Source organism: Papio anubis, chromosome 3, assembly GCF_008728515.1.
Source record: "Papio anubis isolate 15944 chromosome 3, Panubis1.0, whole genome shotgun sequence".
NCBI lineage: Eukaryota > Metazoa > Chordata > Mammalia > Primates > Cercopithecidae > Papio > Papio anubis.
In genome coordinates this window covers 106,240,998-106,266,925 of record NC_044978.1, presented here as the reverse complement: position 1 = coordinate 106,266,925, position 25,928 = coordinate 106,240,998, and the positions used below count along the sequence as shown (strand labels likewise).

General features: G+C 35.1%; 1 protein-coding gene across 30 annotated transcripts in view; it reads right to left on the bottom strand.

Moving 5' to 3' along the window:
• Positions 1 to 25,928, bottom strand: part of ADGRL3 (adhesion G protein-coupled receptor L3) — an 864,507-nt gene that overhangs the window by 130,525 nt on the left and 708,054 nt on the right. For all 30 annotated transcript variants that reach the window (XM_021939122.2, XM_031664067.1, XM_021939135.2 and 27 more), the window contains 4 exons: positions 8,158 to 8,341; positions 7,139 to 7,261; positions 2,099 to 2,307; positions 954 to 1,130 (listed from right to left, as the gene is read on the bottom strand). In XM_021939122.2, the coding sequence (XP_021794814.2) occupies positions 954 to 1,130; positions 2,099 to 2,307; positions 7,139 to 7,261; positions 8,158 to 8,341 (693 nt within the window). The remainder of the gene's footprint in view (positions 1 to 953; positions 1,131 to 2,098; positions 2,308 to 7,138; positions 7,262 to 8,157; positions 8,342 to 25,928) is intronic.

Sequence of the window (25,928 nt, the reverse complement as noted above, 5' to 3'; positions counted from 1 at the left end):
CAACATGTGGATCTGAGTCAGCCTCAGTTCTTAACTATTGTGATGAGGGAAGCAAGATATTTGCATTCTCGAACATCTCTGGCCATGAAGTATCTTGCTTGAAATAAAAATTGAAGTTTTCAACCCCATACATTTCTATAGGTTAAGTATTAATATTACTCAGTGTTAGCAATAATCTTACCTACTACTGATGCACTGACCTGCTTAGCGTTTTTTTCTGTTTCCTGGCCTAGGCCTCCTAAAATCTGATAGTTACTGCATTTCTAGCTTTTACTGTTATCCTGCTTGAGTTGATCTCCTGAAACCCTGTCAACCTTCCCTTCCCTTGCAAACTCATAGACTCCATCTGACAACCCTCTATCCATATGAAAGCTAGTCACACTGGGAGGAAATTGATGCAGCCATGTTTCTGACTTTGGAAACTATCTATCATCTGGAATTTTCCTTAGAGTAATGTCTTCTTGCATGGGCAGAACCCATTTCCTTACGTCAGGGTATGCCAAGTCTTTTGCACTATCATTCTCTGGGTATTGTGCTTGAAGGTTGCTTTCCCAAGAGTCAGTTTGATTGTATTTAACCTATGCATAGCTCTTTACTTTTCCACCTCACTAGTCCCAGCTTTCTAAACCAACTCCACTGGCCTTTGGTCCTGGGGTGCTATCTTACCGTTCGTGAGGTTATGGTCTGACATTTATTATACAAAATAACAGGGGGACTAGGGGAAGTTTACTAAGCAAACTTCAATTTTAAGAACTATATTGATAATAGGAAAAGAGATAACAAGTTCTTTGAATCATCCACAAGGATATGGTTTGAACATCGAGAGTTCCTTAATAGAATTACTGCAAAAGTAGAAAAACATTGAAATATGATAGCCCATATAGTTAGGACTATTTACAGTTAGTGATCATATTATGTACTAAAACATTTTCATTGTATGGTATATATCTTACCTTAACTTCCACATGTGCCATCAGTACGGCAAAATTTGTTAGGTGGTTACAAGAGCATGTAGTGTGTGTCTTATTTGTTGTCAGGAGCCGACAGCCTTGTGTTGACCAATAACCTGTCATTGTACGCTTGGAGTAGCTCCAAAATGAACAGTTAGGGTTGAAATTTTCCTCTGACTGCTAAAGGGGAAAAAAGTCCATAAAATCAACAACTACTTTATGATCATGTAAATTAAGTTGGCATTTTCTTTACATATAATACAACTTCATATTCTATCTTTTTTTTAGAGATGTCTACCAATGTTTCCATGAATGGGCCTCATCAATTCTAAGGGAAACTGAATATATGCTGTTGTTTGTTCCCTCTGACTAGAGAAGAGTGCACTATTTTTTTAAATTAACAGTAAAACAACATACTAGTATCAATGTTTCAAAATCACACTAATTAATACACATTGCAAAATAAAGAGGTTAATTGCTCTTAACAACCAACATCTGGATGGATGATCTTTAGAAATCTTTGTTGAATTTACAACCTCAATCTTTGTATATATGCAAAAATATATCTTCACATGGACATAATTGCTTGAAATATCAAATATAGAACCATGTCTAGTTCTGTTAATGTACTCCTATTCTTCTTTAAAAAACATAAATAGTATTGTGAATATTTAAGGTATACAACACAATGTTATGAAATACTTGTAGATAGTAGAAAGGTAACCAAAGTGAAGCAAATTAACATATCCATCATCTCACGTAGTTACCCGTTGTTTTCTTGTTTTTGTGGCAAGAGCAGCTAAAAATCTATTCATTTCACATGAATCCCAAATACAACAGAATTTTGCAATATTATCTATGATTTTCAGGCCGTATTTTAGATCTCTACACTTGGACTAGGTCTTTTTAGTTATGGAGAAGCATTTATAAATCCATCTATGAATGCTTTCACCATAAATATTTACAAATACAAGGATGATTCTCCTCCAAATCTTATTTCTGAAAAAAAATTACCACTATATTGTACAAATAATGAACTGCTATATGTCAAATAGAAAAAATATTAAAAGAAAATTAATACACTTAATGTTCAGTGTTATAAAAATACAGATAATATGAACAACCAAGTTAATATGCCATTTTCTTACCTTGATATGTTTAACAGTAAACACCACAGGATCAGCCAAATAAACCTTGTTACTGAACTCTTTGTTTATTGCTGCCGTAATAACAGGAGAATTGACAATAACAGAATGATTTGTGGACAAAGCTTCCGTTCCCAACTTCATACTGGCATTCTCCGTGGACAAATAAGGACCCAAGTTGTTATACAGCACAAAGGCCACTCTGATCTCTCCTAAAATAAATGCAAACTCTGATTAGTTTGTCCATTCTACTTAAATTAGTTAGTACTAATGAAACAGAAAATTAAATTCATATAGTATGTATTCACACAAAAAATTCAGCATTCATTTCAACCAAAGTACCAAGTCATTTATGAGAGGAAAGTCAAATTATGCTAAAACAACTACATAACACTATTTTAAAAAATGAACCTCAATCCCTAACTCACTCCATACTCAAAACTAAATTTAAGATCGATCATACACCTAAACATGAAAACCAGAATCATAAGGCTTCTAGAACAAAATATAGAAAAATATCCTTGAACTTTGAAGAAGGCAAAAATGTCTTCAATAAGACCCCAAAACATTTATCATAAAATGATAAACTAAACTTTATCAAAACCAAAAATCTATCAAAATACATTATTAAGAAACAAGCAGACTGAAATACATTTAAAAATAAGATTAATTAATATATACAGCATTTTTACCAACTAACAATAAATTAATGGCATCTTAAAATGGCAAAAGACATAAATACACACTTTAGAAAATAAATAAAGGAAAGGCCAATAGACACATGAAAAATGATCAGCATCATTAGTAATTAGGGAATGAAAAAATAAGACTAAATTGAGTTACCATTTCATACCCACAAGAATCTCTAAAATTGAAAAGACTGACCACACTAATGTTGATAAGGATGTGGAAGAAACGGAACTCTCGTACACTTCTGGTGGTAGTATAAAATAGTTCAACCATTTGGAAAAAATGTTTGACAATTTCTTATAAAATTAAACATACATCTACCTTTCCTAGATAAGTGGAAACATATATCCACCACAATACATGTGGATATATATCCTTATTCTTAACAGTCCCAAACTGGAAACAAGTCAATTATTATTTATAGGAGGATAAATAAATTATGGCATATTACATAATAGAATATACTATTCATCAATAAAGAACAAACTATTGATACATGGAACATCATGAGAAAGTCTTAAAAATATTTTGCCTGGTTAATGAATTCAGACAGAAAATGGTATATACTGTATGATACCAGTTATATGAGGTCTTAAAACACTGGCAAATTTTGGCCGGGCGTTGTGGCTCATGCCTGTAATCCTAGCACTTTGGGAGGCTGAGGCGGATGGATCACAAGGTCAGGAATTCAAGACCAGCCTGACCAACATGGCGAAACCCTGTCTCTACTAAAAATACAAAATTTAGCCAGGCGTGGTGGCACACGCCTGTAATCCCAGCTACTCAGGAGGCTGAGGCAGGAGAATCACTTGAACCCGGGAGGCAGGGGTTGCAGTGATCTGAGATTGTGCCACTGCACTCCAGCCTGGGTGACAGAGTGAGACTCCGTCTCAAAAAAAAAAAACAAAAAAACAAAAAAACAAAAAAACTGTCAAATTTTGTCTACAGAAATAGTAATGAGAAGAAAGTTTTATTAGGTGAGGAGAGGGAATAAGAAGACTGGTAAAAGACATGGGAAAATTTTCTGGGTACAGAAGAGATTTATTTTCTTTCTTTTTGTGATATTATAAAAGAATGTACAACTGTCAAATTCCCAAGCTAAATGCTTCCTCAAGCTAAATGTATATTTTAGTATATGTAAATTATTTCTCAATTGCAATGTTAAGGAAAACACATAAGAATTCACAGTCTTTACTGTCTTAAAACTCAGCTGTCATGTTATTTTAAGGTCACTGTTTCCACAAAGTCACCAAGTCCTTCCACCTTATTTTTTCCCTTTATGACAGTCTCTTAAATGTAATCCTCTATGAAGTGAATTGTCTCTTAACACACTTTTTAAAATTGTATTATTTCCTTTATTTAAAAAAGTCAAGCCCTATATCTTATTTCTGGCCCCAACTACTATGGTTACTAAGAAGAGGAAGTCACAGTCCCTATCTCTGAATCTTAGAATCAAGTGGAAAAAAAGAAAATTGAGTCGTGTGAGGAGATAGGCAAAAAAAAAAAAGTTACTTTTTTTTTTTCTTTTTTTCTTTTTTTGAGGAGGAGGGCTATTTAACATCTAACTCTCGTGTTTGGGAAATTCCCTACTCTTCGGGATTTATAGACACAAAATGGACATACACTTGCTTTTCTAGCTTATTGTGAATAGGTTGCTCTGGGCACTTCTGCTAGATGCATCCAATCAGATGCAGTAGCCTCAGATATCAGATGAGGAGCTAGTGATACAAATAAGCAGGAAGTGGTACAGCAACAGCAGCAGCAGCAGCGGCACAGTTACTGCTACAGAGTTCACTTGCGGCAGCAGTGACATTTCACAGCAGCGATTTTGTGATGTAGTATAGGCTGCTGTCAGCCTCCTTGCTCTAGTGTATCTTCTGGGCCTGATTCTCCAGCCGTCTCAGTGATTCTATGAGATATCCATTATCATTTCCGTAATCCAGCAAAGAGATTATGATGAGAGGTACATAATGGAAGAGAGCATTCTTATCTAATCTACAAGTGTTAATACAGTACTGAGCAAATCATAGTAATTCACTAAATACTTATCTGTTATAACATACAATTTAATTTTGTTCTTTCCCTCTAGATTTGGTATTAAAATGCTGATTTTTGAAAGGTGAAAATTAAGAACATTCATGCATTTTTATTGTTGACATTAAAAACTTCAATTTTAATTGGTTTATAATTGGCTGATAATTCATACCAATTTCCACTTCCAGGATGGCGTCATTTTGCCATCCCACCGTGTGTTACCAGCACACTTAGTCACTGGCAATTATCTCATATTCTCTGCTCTAAAATGAATGCTTAAATGTGACTTAAACAAAAACAAAAACAGGCTGGGTGTGATGACTCATGCCTGCAATTCCAGCACTATGGGAGGCTGAGGTGGGAGGATCCCTTGCGGCCAGGAGTTCCAGACCAGCCTGGGAAACACAGAAAGACCCTCTTCTCTATTAAAACAAAACAAAACACACAAAAAACAACTATACGTTAATTTAGAAAATAAATGAACACAGAACTTAATTTGACTAATATATTTCTACATGTCTTCGGATACACAGCTTTGTGTCTGAAGGTTCACACATTTATTGTATACTTAAGTAGTGAGTATATAGATGTATAGATGAACCAGGCACTGAAGTACTAGGGTTACATCAGTGAACAAGATTAGACAAGGCCCCTGCTCCCATGGAACTTACTGCCTGGAGGGAGACCCAGGCAGTAAGCAGGCAGATTGAAAAATAATAATAATATTATTTCTTATAATGGTAAGTGAATAAATGCTATGAAGAAACATTGGCATAATCATGGCTAATGGGGAAAGAGTGATTGGGAAAGAGGAGTTTACCTTAGAGGAGATAGGGAAGACTCTCCTTATAGAGGTAGATTTATTCTAAAAAGTGAATGATAGAGAGGGTGCCATGAAAAAAAAAAAAAAGTGAAAATTGTATTCTAAGAAGAAAGGTTTAAAAAAACAAAAACAAAAACAAAAACACCCCAAACCTGATGCAGGAACATGCTTGGTGTGTTCAAGAAACAGAATCAAGATTACTCTGTCTGGATCACACAGAACATGCTGAAGACAAATGTGAGGTGTGGCAAATGAGGCAGGAAGGAAGTGGACCAGGTAGCACCTGGCAGGCCTAGTTAAGTCATGAGATTTCATTCTAAGTGTAAGTGGAGGTCAACTGGTCAGATGTATGTTTCAGGAAGAACCCTTTGTCAACAGGATATACTGTTGGAGGGCAAAAGAGTGGAAGCAGGGAAACGATTTAGGAAGCTAATGCAGGAATCTAATTTTGCTCTACTTAATCTTACTGCTGTCTCAAAAATTTTCTTAGTCAAATGAGTAACATAAAAATGATTTCTAAGTTTAGTCTTATAATATTTCTAACATTTACAGACCATTTTATTCTGATGACAACAAATGTAAGTTGTTTTTCTTGATATTATTATCAACACTGTTCACCCTGCAATATGAAATATTAGCATTAAGTTGGTGACTAGGAACTGAGGTCATCTTCCTATCACCTGGCAGATTAAACAATCTCCCTTTCTTGGCAAAAAAGAAATATCTGTGTGTGTGTGTGTGTGTGTGTGTGTGTATGCATATATGTACAAATATGGGAAAGAGGGGTCTATTTTAGAGGAGATATATATATACACATACATATTATATATACACACACATCTATACATACATATATACACACACATATATATACATGCATATACATGTGTGTAAGTTTAAACATTTTTTAATATTAGTGAAGTTTGGGACATATTTTATAAGATTATTTATTGAATTTTAATTATTTGTAGTGTATTCAATTTAGTAGTAAGCTAAGCTGATTATATTTATAGTTCCATTTCCCAAAATCATCTCCTTACATTTAAATGTTTGTATGCTTTGCAAAGAAAAGCATAAAAACTCCCAAAAAGAAACTGAATAAGCAAAAAAAAAAAAAATTAATTAAAAGTAAAATTTCCATAAAAAATTTTACAAGTGAAATCTGCACACTCAGTGAGAGTTCCTCCTTTTGAGGAAAGATGTCAGATCCTCTGAATTTTGTTGTCCATAATTTCCTTTATATTTAAGTTTCTGGCAACTGAAAAGTAATGGAACAATTTCCAAATCTGATTGGGAATTTTGTAGAATAAATATCACTGTAATATTGATGGTGCTGTACAGTAGAGAAAGAGGAAGAAGAGGAGAAGAAAGAGAATAGTGTAGGAAAAGGAAGAGGGGAAAAGCTCCTCAATAGTGGATCTAATATTCTGGGCCAAAAAGGAATGACCTGATGCAAGTTCAATTCCCTCAAGCTTAAAAAATAAACTCTAACCTACCATTTCGGCCATTTTGCTTTAAAGTATTTGCAGACAGCTGGATAGTGCTTCCATGGCCCATGTTCTCTGGAAATTTTAGGTCTTCTAAGTTTCCTTCTGTGCTCAGTCTTGCAACTTCCAATTCTGTTAATATCAAAGAGATACCCGTGCTCATTGAGAAACATACCTAAGCTACAATAATTTCCTAAATCATTGCAGTATTTCTGAAATCAAAACACTGGAATTCTCATTCTATTTGTCATGCTTTATGAAAATCTTTCAGAAAATATATTGTTCGTATTTTATAAAAGTAATGCAAATAAAAGTTATTAAAATTATGTAAATAATACAAACATGTCAATAATAAAGCCTAAAATTTAAAATTCAATCCCAAATTCTAATACATTGTCATTGGCCTTAAGTTTCAAAATATAATCTTTATTTTATAAATTAAATAAAAATCCTTTTATAATCTAGAGCTGTACTATCCTATCAATACTGATCTTTAAGCCCAATAAATTTGAAACAGCTTTATCATAACTTCTGAAATAAAAGTGTTAGCTACTCCTAATCCATAATAAAAATAGATTGATATCCTTTATAAGTCAAATAACACGATTATCAAACACTGTTTTATCATTTTCACTCAAATGACTTACTTCTTTATAATGTGAATTCAAAGATACTCTCATTATAACTGAAATAACTCCTAATAGTCCTGTATTAAGAGGATAAAATTTTAAATAGTATAATACATACATAAAAGTCCTTTAAAAAAACAAACCTCACCGTAAGTGACCTCAGGCTACTATGTTCAATATTGAACCTAATATTGAAATGTCCTAAGAAAGACAGCACACGTGATTTTCTATCCTTTTAAGCCAATGACAAGTGATGCCCTCTTTATTTTAGAAAAAGAATGACTTTTCTCCATTGAAATAAAGTATCACTCATATCTGGGACACCAGAGATACTTTTTTCTTTTCCCTCTTCAGATATACAACAGTGTCTAGACCTTCTGAATAACAAAGGCCACTTACTAATATTGTCTGTGTTCTCCCTGACAATGTCAGTCTTCAAAAGGTTATCAGCCAGCACAAAAGCACTTTCCTCCACAGTATGAAGCAACATGGTGGCCGCACGTAGCTGATCACTTATAGTCAGGTCTCTCCACGCATTCAAAGCTTGTGGCTGAAGGAGGTTGTTAACTGTCTCGACCATTGCCTATATAAGAGGATGAAAAGAATGACAGAGGTCTCTAGTGAACCCACATAGCTGTCAGAAATCCAGGTGTACATGTTGCCCAGCAAGCAAGGATCAGCAGTGTGCATGAGTTCAGTATTGTCCCAGCCTCCCCTGTGACATGCTGCAGCAGAAGCATTCATTATTTTGTTCTGTAAAACCCTAGCTGAGACTTTGCAAAGCAAGAGGAAAACCTGTTTTTGTTTTGAAAGACAACAAATAAAGTCATGCTTTCTTCTTAGAATCAATAACACAAGCTTCAACAAGACTATGATCACATAATTAAATTATTTGGCTGGGGAACTGTTGACAAAAAATTTAAACCAAGAGTTTTACCACATGACTCAGAGAAAATCATTTTTTTCTGTACATTACCATAAAACTGGATGCTGAACACAACAGAGATTAAAAGGATGACCATAAATGTGACAATCCAAGAATTTGTTGCCTATAGGTTGATGACTCACATAGCAAACCTATCTGTTTTTTAGCCAGCTAGTAAAATGTCAGAATGGGGAAAATATCAAAGCATACATACTCCAGGGGCTTTGGATATGTTATGTACAAAGAGAAATGTTATTCATGCTGTTTACTACTAAGGAGGGGAATAAACAGTTGAACCTTACTACCTATGGTCCTCAGGTGTTTTATCTTTAAAAAATCAGCAGTAGGTACACCCACACATAGAGACAAAACACTACAGTTCTCATTGCTTCATCCAAAAGAATCATCTCTGTAGTTACAATTTATATATTTCCTGTGGTTTGCTTTATGCTGTCGGTTACAAAGAAAAACAGTTCTCCCAATAAGGTCTTGGGTTTCATTCAAACATAGAGAATTGTAAAATAGAAAGATACAATACTTTCAGCTTGAAAGTGATCATCCCTGAACCCAAATGATTATGAAATATGCATCTAATCCAGAAATAAAGTTGAATAAACAGCCAACACAGGCACAGTTACCAGGCAGCACATAAGTGTTTTAAAACAGGACTCACATTATTGACACATTGGCAGAGGGGCTGGGAGAGACTAGAGAAATACCCTCCACAAGGCAGTGTTTTCTCCTGGCTGGTGTTTTCATAGTAACCAAGTAACAACTGTTAAAAATTCAGCTTCCTAATGAAACACCTTGGCTGCCAATTAACACCAGCTTCAAAAACTAATTTGCCTTTTGATAAAAGTTGTTTTTCTTGATATTTTCCCAGCTCTTCCAAGTTTTGGTCAAAAATCAACATCACTGTACTTTTAAGTAAGATAATCCTACTCACAACTTGCATGCTTTGGATTATTTTTGAAAAGAGGAACAACACAAACAAATCGAAAAAGTCTCTCACAAGTTTAAACACTGGACATTTTCATATAGTGTGCTTAGCTCCGTCATTTGTTCTTGGTGTAAAGCATGACCTAGTAGCCAGACAAAAGTATTTCTGGATCACAACAAAATGATCCGCTTTCCAGGAAGTTCTCTATAAGGGAATGCCAACAGGATATGCCAAACAAAGAGATGCCAGATAGGAAACCAAAAAAAAAAAAAAAAAAAAACTTTAGATATTTTCTGAAGCCAAACAGAAAACAAGAGAACATAGACCTTTTCAGTGTAAAGAAGTATTCTTTCAGGGATTAGATGATACTGTGAATTCATTAAAAATGCTCTGAAAATCCCACATGCAACAGAAATTATGCCTGTTCTTTATGGAGCAGCCATTTTAGCTGCTGATAATCTTAATAATTAGTTAATAATCTTATAATAATTAATTAAAATCTTACCTTAGGGGAAATTTTATTTGGCATAATATATTTCTCTTCTGTCCTTTATTGTTTTTATTTTCATAATTTAAAAAATGCAAGATGAGAAAAAAGGAAAAAGAAACAACTATGGTCAACTCCGAGAACGTTCCAAGAAAGAATGTGTTCCAAGACTAAATTAGGAAAAAATAGAAAGTCTGACTAGACCTATAACTAATATGGAGATTGAATCAGTGATCAAAGCCTCCCAAGAAAGAAAAGCTCAGGATCGGATGGCTTCACTGGTGAATTCTACCAAAGTTTTCTGCACTTAAAGAAGAATGAACACTAGTCTTTCTCAAACTCCAAAAAATATAAGAGGAAGGGACACTTCCAAACACATTTTTATGAGGCTAGCATTACTTTGACACCAAAGCCAGACTAAGACACCACGAGAAAACTGCAGGCCATATCCTGATGAATACAGATGCAAAAATTCTCAACAAAACGCTAGCAAACTAAATCCAACAGCACTTCAGAAAAAAAGTATAAACCATGATCAAGTGCAATTTATCCCTGAATTCAAGGAGAGTTCAACATAAAAAAAATCAATGAATGTGATACACCACATTAACAGAATAAAGGATATCACATGATTGTCTTAATAGACGCAGAAAAAGTGTTTGACAAAATTCAGCACCTTTCATGACAAAAACTCAACAAACTAGGAACAGAAAGAAGTTACCTCAACATGATAAAGGCCATGTAAAAAAGCCCTTAGATAACATCATACTCAACACTGAAAACCTGAAAGCTTTTCCTCTAAGATCAAAAACAAGGCAAAGATGCCTACTCCTGCCACTATTCAACATAGTACTTGAAGTCCTTAGCCAGAGCAATTAGGTAACAATAATAATAGGCATCCAAATTGAAATGAAAAAGCAAAATTCTCCCTGTCTGCAGATGACATGATCTTATATACAGAAAACCTGAACGACTCCATTAAATATATATATACATAAAAGACTGTATATATGTGTGTGTATATATATATATGAAAGACTGTATATGTGTGTGTATGTCCTTTAAATATATATACACACATAAAATGCTGTATATATGTAAGTGTGTATATATCTATAAAATACTGTATATATTTGTGTGTATGTGTGTATGTGTATATATATTAACTAATGAACAAAATCAGGAACGTGTTTACAACAGACTGCTTTATCTAAAAAACTTTGTATGTCTTTGAACCGACAGCAAATAAATCAAAGGTACCATTTATTAATTTATCTTAGTTTTGCAACTGAAAAAGTGCAAGGTGCAATATTTTTTCATAGCTACAAGTATTCAACAAGTGTATTCTTCAAGATAAGGCAGTCTTTAGGAAGGCTTTCTACTAATTTTGGGCTTTAAGCCCAAACAATTGCCAAGTTTACTAAAAAGCAACACACTCAACATGTGGCCACCAAACCTAGGATTTGGTGAGTTATGACACCAATTTAACATTTATTTAGTCTGCTCAAAGACACACCTGTTCACCATTGCTTAAGTATAACTGCAAGGAAATGTTTACACAAGGATCGAGAGACAGTATTCTGTAGTTCTAAAATCAGAGTGTGGGATTTGGAACCACATCCCCCAAATTGTACCTTCACAGTGCCTCTTACTGTGTGACACTGGGCAAGTTATTTAACTTCTCTATACTTCATCTACGAATTTGGTATGACAATATAATCATCTCAGAAAGTTGTCTGGCTCATAACAAGTGCTCAAAATGTCACCTTGTTTTTACTTTTAATTGATATCACAGTCCAGTGTAGGAAGAAGGGAAGTCTTCACTTAGAAAGCACATTTCACATCTGATAATTGCTAAATAGCCACACTGAATTGAGATCTGGAAGGAATAAATCTTCAGTAATGCAATCTGCATAATTTGGTCTCTTACACAACTGCAGAAGCCTATACTACCTGAAGCTTTGAGGAATTAGAAAGTAAAGGCAACATGTGTATTAAATAGTTCATAATGATTTTTTTAGAGACTCGAATAAAATGCCCCATTTCCTGCTAGTGAGACAGCACAATTAAGTCCATCTTAAAAGCTTTATAATTATAAATGACTTAAACTTTCTAAAGCTTGCTGACGTGTCCCTTTACTAGCTAAATGAAGGTTAATTAAATAGTTACAACTCCTCAATGAATACCTATATTTGGATTTCCTTATACATTTATGTATTGTATATTTATTCACACACTATGACATCTGGTCACAAGATAATTATTTTTTCTCAAACTAGTTATTTGCATTCTTTTCATAAGCTCAACATAAGACATTATATTTCAATTTGAGAGTAGGTAGGGGTGAGTATTATCCTTTTCATCATACAGTATACTCACTAAACTCTCAGTGACTTTTGACTGTTTCTAAAAATCAAATACAAATGGGAAAGAGCCAAAAGTCATTTTGATTCACACCAAGATTATGGACATACCATATCCTACTAGACACATATTTGCATTATTTTTTAATGCAACATTATTAGGACCCTTATCATTAAATTCAGACCTTAGGCAAATTCAGTTGACGAATATTACTCATAGCATATAATTCTGATATGTTCGTTAAGGCTGCTGTATACTTTATAATTACACTTTATATATTTCAAAATACAGAGTTTATTTGTTATAACTACTGCAAAAGCCTTTGCAAAAAACTGCTATATATTTTTGCAATGACAACTTTTGTCATTATTCCAAGAGGATGTATTTGTGAAATAGCCTAAGATTTCTCAGGAAGAATACACAAAAGAATCAACAGTGAGAAACACATGAGTGGCACCTCTTACCCAGGTGAGCAGTAAATATCAAACTATGAAAGTAAGCAGAATCATCTGGGGGAACTTAGTTATCCCCTCTTCCTCCATTTGAAAATCATAAAAATAAATACTCCAATAGAAGGAATGCCTTATGGAAAGATGTATAAATGTCTAACTTTACCACCATGGCTTTTTTGTTTTTCTTTTTGTTCTTTTTTTTTTTTTTTTTTTTTGAGACAGAGTCTCACTCTGTCGCCCAGGCTGGAGTGCATTGGTGCCATCTTGGCTCACTGCAAGCTCCACCCCCCGGGTTCACACCATTCTCCTGCCTCAGTCTCCCGAGTAGTTGGGACTACAGGCACCCGCCACCACCCCCGGCTAATTATTTTGTATTTTTAGTAGAGACGGGGTTTCACCGTGTTAGCCAGGATGGTATTGATCTCCTGACCTCGTGATTCACCCGCCTTGGCCCCCCAAAGTGTTGGGATTACAGGCGTGAGCCACTGCGCCCGGCCTTGCAGGCAAGTTTTTAAATCACTAGCTCATTCAGGTTTTAGCTCAAATATCATCTGCTCTGAGAGGTCTTCCATTATTAGCAAAACCAGGGGAAAGGTGGGGGAGAATCCCCCCATCCTTAAATCTATTACCTGTTTTGTTTTCTTTGTATCATATGTCATTATCTAAAGATGTCTCATATATTTGTTTACCTGCACAACTATCTTAAACTTCCCATTAGACAGATGGCGAGCTTTCTGAAGGAGGAGACACTGTCTCATTTACAAGAGCCCAAAGCAGTGTTCAGTAACTCCTAGATGAGGGATTTGCCATGCGTGATAACTCATACGTAAGTCAGTTTTCTCCATTTTCATATCAGCCAAAATAAAAATCTCTGAAGTTATTAGTTTGATGAGTATAAGAGCAAAGAATAAATAGAAATGATAAAACTTATTAACTAGCCAATACTTCCCTGAATTAGTCTCACTTCAGAGAATCAATACCCCAGTGAGCTCTTAGTCCATTTGGGCTGCTAGAACACAATATCTTAGACTGAACAATTTTATAAACCACGGAAATTTATTGCTCACAGTTCTGGAAGCTGAGAAGCTCAAGATCAAGGTACCTGTAGATTCATTGTCTGGTGAGGTCTCACTCTCTGCATCCTCACAGGGTTCAAGAGAGAAACAAATTACCTTGGGCCTCCTTTCTAAGGTCACTAGTAACATTCATTCATGAGGGCTTTGTTCTCATGGCCTAATCACCTCACCAGAAGCCCCACCTCCCAACACCACTATACCGCAGAGTAAGTTTCAACACATGAATTATGGGGAGACACAAGCAGTCAGACCACAGAAGGCTCCCATTTTAGTATTTGTTTATCTTTAACAGAATTATCCATATTTGTATCTGGTTTTCTCACCAGACTACGATGTCCTCAGAGAAGAGATCATATTCATTTGTGTTTTCCCAGAGTAAATTTTAGTGCTGTGATACCTTTTAGGTATTCATTAATATTTACCACATAAAGATAAGTTACTTTTATTATCAAATTATTAATGACATTATATACAATAGGAAAACTGAAAGCATCCTTTTTTGTTTCTTTAATTTTTTCCCTGTCTCCCCAAATACTTCTGAGAGAATAACGTGTTCAGATATCACCATAATTTGGGAGGGAGGCAGGGTGAATGAGAGGAAGTTAAGATGACAGAGTTCAGAAGAAGAAAATCTGAACCACAGGTTATTATAGTGAACACAGGACACTATGAGTAAGAAAAAAAAAAATATATATATATATATATTTAATGAAAAGTTTTCCATAATGTTTCCAAAGGTAATTTCTAATGTAATTTAATAAGATTTCATTAAATATGTATTATATGCAAAAAACTAGGTAAGGCATTGTTGAATGAGGTTAGAGAAGAAAAACATAGAGTTTGCCTTCAATTTACCTATGCTCCAGCACAAAACAGATCTAGAAACCCACAGCATACAGCACAAAAGTAACAGATTCTTGCTGAGTAGGACCATAAAAGCATCCCAGAAAATGTTTATTTTTGAGTTAGACACTAGAGGATGAATACATTTTCTTTGACTCTGAAGAGGAAATCCAAAGCTAAAGTACATAATGAGCAAGCTGATGATGATCAAATAAAAAAAGCAAATTGATATTAGGCAGCCCATTTGAAAGTTGGGAACAATTATTTCATAATAATAGATACATTTGTACTAATGAATTGCCTAAATTCTTTTGAAAAACAGCCTAGTAATATAAATTATATTTTACTCTACTTCTACTTTTTAAATATGTCTTCCTGAATGCATCATGTCCTTATCAATATATACCATAATCATGCTGAATAATGCTATTTTATATTATTATTTTATTATATTATACAGTTACATTTAAATATTTTTCTTCATATCTAAATCTCAGGATATATTAAGGAAGAAAAATATATTTTCAGGTCTCTGCTCCCATTTCTTGCTTTCTGAATGTAACACTGTAGATAGATAGATGCAAATAGTATCCATTGATTTATAATTTGAAATAATAAAAACAAAATGTTCTTTAATTCTTTACTTTGACTTCTTGATATAAAGTTTATCAGTTGAGAGTAAAGTAAAATGAAGCAAAAGTTTAAAATCATTACTGAATAGGACACATTGTACTGCAATCTGCGTTTAGATATTGATTCAAATCAAAATGTAAAGGTCAAGTGTTAGAAGTGTCTTCAAAACAGTTTATAACTTGCAGGTTTTTTATTACAAGTCAAGTTGAATGACTGATATTTACACATCTGATCAATAAACCTAAGGTGCTTTTTATAACCACTGTCATTTGATATTATTAAGTATATAAAAACCACTAATCTCTGAACTACCTTTTATATTACAGTGAAGTGCTGGCATTTTCAAATCTTAATTAAAATTAGATCATATAACACAAGTGATCTTAATATAGTAATAAGGACCTTTAGGAGTAAAACAAGGTGAAACTAAAATTTCATAGAACAGACTGTGTCTTTAAGAGACCCTTATTTTTTTTAAAGCATTATTTTTTGCAAACTGTATTTGATCATATCACTGTTTAATTCTACTTTAGAATGAAATGACTGAATGCTGTCAAATAAATCTCTATCGTGTTACAGGAATTAAATGGATCTACAGACCTGACTTAAACTCCTTGCTAACTCAATATTCATTCAACAAATATTAATTGAGCATCTTCAATGTGGCAGTCAACTGGGATGTAGCAAGAAAGACAGATGTTCTCCCTTCCCTGAAGGTAATGGCAATATAGTTAGGCCAGGCAATTAAACAAGTAATTAAAATCCAACATGGCAAGCATTATAATGATGGAAACATAGAGTTCAAGCTCTGTATTGGAAAAGCTCCATGAAGTGGGACATTTCCAAGATGAAACTCAACACTGAACAAAGAGACAAAGGGCACAGCGTGTACTTACAGGCACAGAGGTGAAAGAGAACAGGCACTGCGAAGGAACTGAAAACAAATTCCTTATGGTAGAGCAAAGAGTATAAGGGGTTCAGTGGTAAGACTGGTAAGTGAAGGCTAGATTTCAAAGAGGTTTGCAAACTATGTTAAGGTATTTACAATTCTTCCCAAAAGTGACAAATAGTCACTGCAAAAAAAAAAAAAAAAAAAGAAAATTTAAGGTAACAGAGTGATACACAGTAACAGTTAATATTTGTGGAGTGTATTCCAGACCTTGATATGAATGGTTTACATGCATTAACTCCTTTAATTTTCGAAGTAACCCAGCGAGGTATAATTTATTATCATCATCTTACAGTGAGAATACTGAGACTCATAGAAGTTAAGTAACTAGCTAAAGGCTAATTAGCTAACATAGAGTAGAACCAGGGCTCAAGTACATGAATTCTGGTTCTGGAGAAAAAGAAAAGCAGGGATTATTCCAAAGATATTTAAAATGATTTGCTGATTAGCTAATGCCAGTTGACGAGGAAAAGAAAGAAGTGCAATGCATAGAATTTGGGGTTGTCAAGGAGGTAGCACTTACTTCAAATGGGAATTTTGTTTTTCAAAAGGTAGTGGGCATAAGAGTATATGTGTGGGTGGAGAGTATGAGTAACACAGTAAATTCAGGTTGCCTATTTTGAATGGAATATACAGTCTTGCACTGAATAATGATGTGTTGCTCAACAATGGACCATGTATACCATGGTGGTCCCATAAGATTAAAATGGAGCTGTCCTATTCAGGTGTACTAGCTTTTATCTTTTTATCATATTTTTACTGTATCTTTTCTGTGTTTAGATACACAAATACTATTGTGTTATAATTGTCTACAGTACTCAGTACAGTAACATGCAGTACAGGTTTGTTGCCTAAGGAGCAGTAGGCTATACCACGTAGCCCAGGTGTGTAATCTGCTATCCCATTTAGGTTTTCGTAAGTATACCCTATGATGTTTGCATGACAGCAAAATGAAGCATTTCTCTGAATGTATCCTCACTGGTAATGCATGATTGTAATTGAATGGCATCTAGATGGGCCTGAAGCTTATATAAGATATCTGATATTCAAATATAGTTCATGAGATAGTTTGGATATTTTTCCTTTTAAATCTCATGTTGAACTGTAATCCTCAATGTTGGAGGTGGGGCCTGGTGGGAGATGTTTGGGTCATGAGGGCGGAGTACTGTCCTCACATAGTGAGTGAGCTCTTGTGAGATCTGGTTGTTTAAAAGTGTGTGACACCTACCCGACTCCCTCTCTTGCTCCTGCTTTTGCCATGTGATATGCCAGCTCCTACTTTGCCTTCTTCCATGAGTAAAATCTCCCAGGGCCCTCCCCAGAAGCTAAGCAGATGCCAGTGCCATGCTTGTACAGGCTGCAGAATCATGAGCAAATTAAACCTCTTTTCTTTATACATTACCCAGGCTCAGGTATTCCTTTACAGCAGCAGAAAAACGGCTTAATACAATGCATGCATCATACATTTAAGTAGGCTTATTAAAGCCATTGATATATCTGAAATTACCCAGATAAACTGTGTAGAAGAAGAATTGATGGTACAGAAACACTAACAAAATAGAGGGGCAAATGAAGTAAGAATAGTTGACAATGAAGAGGAAAGAGTAAGCAGTCAGAGAGCGTGGTATCACAGATGGAAAGAGGGTTTTCCTTGGTTTCAAAAATAATCATGAAAGTGTCCAAAAATTCTTCTTTTTGAACTAGAAATAATAACTCTATTTTTGTTCTGGGTAACAGAGTGATTGTAAAACAAAAAAGAAAACCACAGAGATACTGCTTTTGAGGAGCAATCAATACAATTTTATGTATCAACACTTCGAAGCAGGACATCTATTCATTTAATTAATATTTCTTGAGCCCTTAACACATGCCAACACTGTTCTAGACCCTTGAGGTACATCTTAACAAAGCAGAGAAAAAAATAATCTTAGAACTGAACATTCTGGCAAGGGAAGCAAATAATAAACCATATACTGTTAGAAGATGCAATGTACAGTGTGAAATAAAAGAAAATTGACAGGATAGGGGGATCTAGAATCAGGGATGGTGTTGGGATAGAGGTTGGCTTTCAAATATGATGGTACAGATGGGCATCACTGAAAAGGTAACAATTCAAAAACGACAAAGGAATTAAGAGAGTTAGCCATGCAGGCATCTGGAAGAGAAGCATTCAATCAGAGAGAACAGCCAGAATAAAAGTCTTCAAATGGAACTTTTGAAGGTTTGCATGGTCCAAAACCTTAAAATGGCATGCGTCTGGAGTAAAGTGAAGGAAAACAGTAGAGGTGGGAGGGGGGGCTCAACCACTTCAACTGAGATGCTGAAGAATGGTTTGCAAGTGAAGATTGGGAATTCAGTTATAGATATGGAAAGTTTGAGGTGTTTATTACACAACAAAGTGAAGCTATTGAGAAATTGGCTGGAAAATTAATTCTGGAGATCAGGAGAATGGTCTGTGCCATGGATAATATTTGTAGGTCATAGACATATAGGTGGTATGTAAATCAATGAGATCACCAAGGGTGTGAATGTACAAAGCTTAGGCAAGAGGACTAACTGTTGTGCTAGGGGGCACTCCAAGCTTAAGGGTTTGAGGAGAAGAGGAGGAACCAGCAAAGGAGACTGGAAAGAAGTGTCAATTAGGTAGGAGAAAAATAAAGTGAGTTGTCCTAAAGATAATATATCAAGGAAGAGGGGGTGATCAGCTGTGCTAGATGTTTCTAATTAATCAAGTGAGGTATGGATTGACTACCGACTGTTGGTCTAGCAGCATTTAGAAGTCATTAATGACCTCAACAAGGTCAACAAGGGCAGTTTCAGTGGTGTAGTGGGGGCACAAGCCTGAGGAGGTGAATTTAAGGGAGAATGCGAGGAGAGGGATTGGCAGCAGCAAATGTTGAAAAGTGTTGTCAGAATTTCTGCTGCAGTGGACATACTAGTAGGCAATCAGAAATTTGAGCCTGGAGCTTGAATTAAACAGTAAATATTTGGAGATCACTTAATATGTGCTAAATACAATTTAAAAGGTCCTGAAGATGTAGAAATAAAAGTGGCACTGTTCCTTCCCAAGCAGCTTATTGATAGAGTGAAGAGACATTAAAATACAGCTTGATAATTGCTGTAATAGAGGAAAACTGAGAGTGTTGTAAGTTCGCATAAGAGGTCATTCATTCAGACTAAGTGGGACAAAGAATGCTTCCTTAGAGTGATTGACATATGAAGTGAGTGTTGATAGGTAAATCAAAGTTACTGGAATAAAGAGAAGGAGAAAGGAAAGCAAATCTAGAATTAATCCAAGCAGAAGAAGCTGTGACTATAAAGGTACAAAGACACGAACTGAAAGTATTTAAATCCTCTGGCAGTGTAGGATCTGAGGAGGAGCCAGTTAAAGGGGTAAGAAATTAGCAACAGGAGTCTGATATTCAAGCACTGTAGTTCAGAAAAGGATTTTTTTTTTTCTATAAGGATAAAAAAGAGTAAGGGACAAGCTGAATAGGGTCAAGTCATGATCAAATTTGCATTTTTAAAACATTACTCAGACAGTAGGTGGAATGGATTAACAGAGGAATTTGACAATATGTAAAGCAGTTGTTTAAATTTTTTTTTTTTTTTTTGAAAATCATCTACACAAGGATAATAGCTGAAGTTATAAGAATCAATATCAGAGGAAAACAAAGTTTGCAGCCAAAGTCATTTTGCAAAAAATACATCATGACCCTGGTCAAAGGTTTTTAATAGCACTCAGATGCTTGACTTTTTTCCATAGCCTTCTCCCTCAACCCATTGCTTCAGGCATATTTGTCTTTTTTCTATTCCCTGAACTCTCCAACCACTTGTCACTTGACCATCTCGGCCTTGGGTGACCTTTGATCTTGGAATGCTCTTCTCCAGGTAGTCACATTGCTGAATTGCCTATCACTTCCTTAGAAAGTCTTCCCTGATTCGCATGAAATGAAGTAATCATAAGGTCATATTTACTCATATGACTGCTTTAATTCTTTGAATAGCATTTCTGCAATCTTATTTTATTACTTTGATTGATTGACTGATTTACTGGCTATTTTTCTCCATAACTCCAGCTGGCTGAACTAGGGTGTGAGCCCTACGAGACAGAAACTCTGTCTTCACCCCCGAATCCCTGCACCTGAAATAGTGTCTGAATGAGCTCAACAAATGTTGCCTGATTGAATGAAGGAATAAATCTATGCTTTTCTTAAAGTATATATGTTTACTATTTTTAAATAAAAAATGTATTTTTCAGACTTTGAAAAGCAGATACTTGTTGGAAAGTCTGAAAAACTGCTACAGCCTAGCAGAGCCAATTAAATGTAATATGATATCCTGGATAGGATCCTAAAACAGAAAAAGGACATAGATAATAAATTTAAAAATCTGAATAAACTGTGGACTTCAGTTAATGATAATATATTAACATTGGTTGATTATTATAAATATACCATACTAGTGTAAGATGTTAACAATAGAGGAAGTTGTTCATGTCAATGGGAGGCATATGGGAACTTTCTATCAGACTTGATCAATTTTTTAGATTTTCTAGATACAAATCTAAAACCATTTCAAAAAATAATATCTAATCAAATCAAATAATATCTAATCAAAAAATAAAAATCAAAAAATAAAACTAATAGTTTTAAAAAGACATATTTACAAACAGTTTTAAATTACAGAAGTATATATGGTAAAAGCTGAAATTCCATTTATAGAACACCATAAAACTCCACGCACAAAAAATCACTTTTGACAGTTCATTGTGGATCTCTCTAGACCTGTAAATATTTATGCATTTATGAGAGCAAACTCAGTCCTTACAATAAGGTTGTTATCTGTCGTTTTTGGCTTGCTTGTTTATTTTTACTTGAAAATATATCACACCTATCTTTCTAAGTCAACACAAGTTCTACCTCACTGTTTCTGAGGCTAGGAAGTATTCCTTTATTTAGTAGTTTATTCAACCGATTTCCTACTGATGAAGAGGTAAGTTGTTCTGTTGATACAAACACTACCCTAATCTAGCTTGTGATCCTGTCTACACATTTACTCTTTTCCAGGGCGGAATGCTACCCCATTGTGTGGGTCGGCCACAAGTTACCCCCAAAGTCTTTTCTCTCGACAAGGAGAACAACACTGTTTTGTGATTATATGACAAGATTTATAAAGAAACAGTATAAAAATATAGATGTGAGTAAAAATAGTCTTCTCTGGTAAGATATTTAAAAAGCTAACAGGCCGGGCAGGGTGGCTCACACCTGTAATCCCAGCTACTTGGGAGGCTGAGGCAGGAGAATCACTTGAATCCGGGAGGCGGAGGTTGCAGTGAGCCGAAATCGCGCCACTGTACTCCAGCCTGGTGACAGCAAGAATCCGTCTCAAAAAAAAAAAAAAATAAAAATAAAAATAAAAAAATAAAAAGAAGAAAGAAAGAAAGAAAGAAAGAAAAAAAAAAGCTAACAGTGATCATGCTTTGGAAAAGGACTGCTGAAAGACCGTGGAGAGAAAAGAGGCCGGGTTGAACTACGCAACCGCAAGAGGGCACCACTGAAATAGACAACAACGTCAGTGGAGTGCCCTGGAGTTAGTAATGCAGAGGTTCCAGAGGGAGGGAGAAATAATTATTTTCTACCTTTAGAATTTTATACCATGTGTCTATATTAGCTATTCAAAAAATTGCTTAAAAGGTAGAAAAATGCAATCTGAGAAGTTTCAAATAGCTTTTAAAAGTTTTTTTTTTTTTTTTTTTTTTTAAGACAAAATGATTAATCTCAAACTATGACTAACAGAACAAGTAGAAGAATATTGTTATCTATATCTAGGGTTCAAAAATTACCTTTGTATTGTCATAAATCTATGGTAGGTTATTACATTAAAACTGAGTAAGATTTCACTGTTATTAAATAAGAAAAAGAAAAAGCATTTTCGTTGCATCTGAAGCTGCTAGTTGCCCAATATCCCTCTTGTGTTAGACACAGAATCATTGGACACTATGCCCAGCTGCAAAGCTGCACCTATTAATGAAGTATTTAACCATGCAAATAGGGTGGCCGACATAGTATAATAAGAAATAGTTTGGAGAGACTCCTGGAAAGTACTAAAAGGGACAAATCCTTCCGGTACTTATCCTTTTCCTTCTTCCTTTTGGAAGATTGGCATGATGTGATGATTGGAACTTAAGTAGCCATCTTGTCATCTTGGGGATGGAAACGCATGCGCTAAAGATGATGGAGCAAAAAACCAGATGCAGCCTTGGTCCCTGATGATTTCATGCAGTTTCCAAGCTAATCTTGGACTGCCTCGTCTGCATTTTTCATATGCAAGAATAAAGCCCTGGTTTGTTTAAGCTACCATAGCTAACTTTGTTACTACCAGCTGTCCAAGATTCATATATTAAACAAAGGAATACATAAAAATTGTAACTCTGGGAGCAGTCCTAAAAAATCATTTGTTTGGTTCCACGCCCTCAGACAACTACTTTACTGCAAATTGGACTTCAAAATTTCCATTTCTTTTCTGATCTGTACCAAAAAAGTTAATGATAGTTTCAGAAAGTAGGATCTTAAATCTGTAATGTTGTTTTTTTGTTTGTTTGTTTTTTGTTTTTTTTGAGATGGAGTCTTGCTCTGTTGCCCAAGCTGGTGTGCAATGGCGCGATCTTGGCTCACCGCAAACTCCGCCTCTCGGGTTCAAGCAATTCTCCTGTCTCAGCCTCCCGAGTAGCTGGGATTACAGGCATGTGCCACCATGCCCGGCTAATTTTGTATTTTTAGTAGAAAGGGGTTTCTCCATGTTGTTCATGTTGGTCTCGAACTCCTGATCTCAGGTGATCCACCTGCCTCGGCCTCCTAAAGTGCTGGGATTACAGGCGTAAGCCACTGTGCCCGACATGTAATGCTGTTTTTAATATCCTTTGCCTTCTGGTTAGCTATGTAACCATCAAACTATTAAATAAATGGAAAAGTAAATTGATATGTATTCTCTTGCATTTGCATAGAAATAATATCTATTTATTTTCTATGTATTTAAAACTTTTCTGAAGGTAAACTTATGTTCAGAAAGCATTGATGCATAGAATGGACTATGTTTTTTCAGATAAAGAATGGTTATAAGAATTCCTTTCTATAAATTGTAGACATTAAACGCTACTACATACAAAGCAATCATTGAATCAAAAGAGTGAAATCATATGTAATGTAAGCAGAGTAATTCACACAGGTATTATTGAAGAATGTGAACAGGTCAAGTTGTAAATCTAATGATTTAAAAACTTCTGAAGTAAACAGTTTTACAGTTACATAATGGCCCAGACTTTGATCAGAAAATTAAATAAGAGAAGAGAACACAAGTTGGTGCAAAGAAGAGAGAAAACATTTTTGTTTTAGATGACAACATTTTATTTAAAAACAGAAAGACACTTTTTTCACACCCTCATTAGAATTACTTCCTGAAGCATTCACAAACCATGCATATACAAACAGCAGCTGGAACATTTGTTTATTTACAGGAAATGTACAAAACGAAGGAGGCAGAAATGGCTTTCTAAAGCAGCCATTTCTATGTAACCTGACACATTCGCCAGGGGAATTGTGAGAGATTCCCAGAATGATGTTCTTTCCACGTCAGTGCAGAATCTCCATCATCAACATCTGTCACTGTCCTTTGGAAGTTTTTAAATCATTAGATTTACAACTTGACCTGTTCACATTCTTCAATAATACCTGTGTGAATTACTCTGCTTACATTACATATGATTTCACTCTTTTGATTCAATGATTGCTTTGTATGTAGTAGCGTTTAATGTCTACAATTTATAGAAAGGAATTCTTATAACCATTCTTTATCTGAAAAAAACTACAGTACTCTGGTTTTGTAGATAGAAGTCACTTTCTTTGATCTCAATGTCTTTTAACAATAGGTTTAGGGCACCAGAAACATGCAGGGTGCAGATTTATATTTTCTTTCTTACTGACATAAATCAAGTGCAGATTTATCAAGCTGTGAAATATATTAAGTTCACAGGGTTTTAACAAAGGGTTACCAAACCACAAGAACCTGCTGTGATTCAAACTACTTTCAGATGTCCTTTTAATTATATTAAATGAAAGTTTGGGTTGGCTTTGATGCTTATGGGCAAACATCTAAATCTCTTGAAAGAGCTGCTAAAAGTACTCCCTGTTGCTGCAGTTAATATACTACATTGTATGCACACTGCTAGCCAATTTATTCTAGCCACTTTAACAAGGATATCCAGCCTGACAGGCCACACAGAATAGTATCACAAGTCAAGCAAAGCACAAATCATTAGAGGACTCTGAAAGTTGTTTGACATGCACCACAGAGCTCTTTGTCACACAGCCAATTAAGTGACCAAACAAGGAACTTGAAAATACTCATTAATTTCTTCCTAGCAGTATAAATGGAGCTTAGAATCCTTCTTGTCTTATGCACCAAAGGCACACAAGTAAAACTGGCATAATTCAATTTGCACTTTGTCAAAGGCGCAAGTAGCAACTTTGGTTCACAGAAAGTGTGCATTTATAATACAAAAAAATGGAAAAGAATGGGCAAAAATGTTTAGATATTGCATGTAATAATGTAGACATGTGGGCTTTGGAATTTTTTTAATTATCAAAAGTTGACATTACTTTTATCTTTGAAAAGCTGTATCAGCATTTCTGAGCAGATTCAGCAGCACTTCACATCATTTCATCCTCTCTGCAATAACTTCAGTTGATTCCAGGATACCATACTCTCCTGGTGCTCCTCATTCCTTAAGGCTGTTTTTTAGTCTCTATTGCTGACTTCTCTTCATTTCCCCAACCTCTTCATGTTACAGAGTCCTGGGGCTCAGTCCTAGATTCTTTTCTTTTCTCTCTTTATACTCATCCCCTTGATGGATTCATCTAGAACACTGATTTCAAATGCCACTCTAAGCATAACACTACCAAATAATTATTTCTAGGCTAATCTCACAAATGAACACCATGATTGTATATTTAATGACATATTTAACATCGATATTGCATGTCTAATAAGAATCTCAAACTTAACATGAGCCGTAGTGGAGTTCTCTTCCTGACCCTCCCAAATTGGCTGCAGATAGACCATCTCAACAATTAACGGCGACTTCATCCTTCCAATTGCTCAGGCAAAAAACATGCTGTCATTTCAACTCCTCTTTTTCTCTGAAAACTCCACACACTCTCTTAGCAAATCTTATTTCATTTTTTAAAAAAATTCTGAATCCGAATAATTACCTCAGTATGCGCACTAATATACTAATCCAAGTGGCTGTCATTACCCAAATGGTCACCCAGCTTTGGCCCTTACTTTTCTTGCTATTGGCTACTCTCTACTTGTAACACACATCAGATAATTATCCTCTCCTCAGAAACCTGCAGTGGTTTGTTTACTAGGCTTTTCTGAATAAAAGCTGAAGGCCTTACAATCATCTATCAGAATCTGAGCCTTGTGGTACCACAAGCTCAC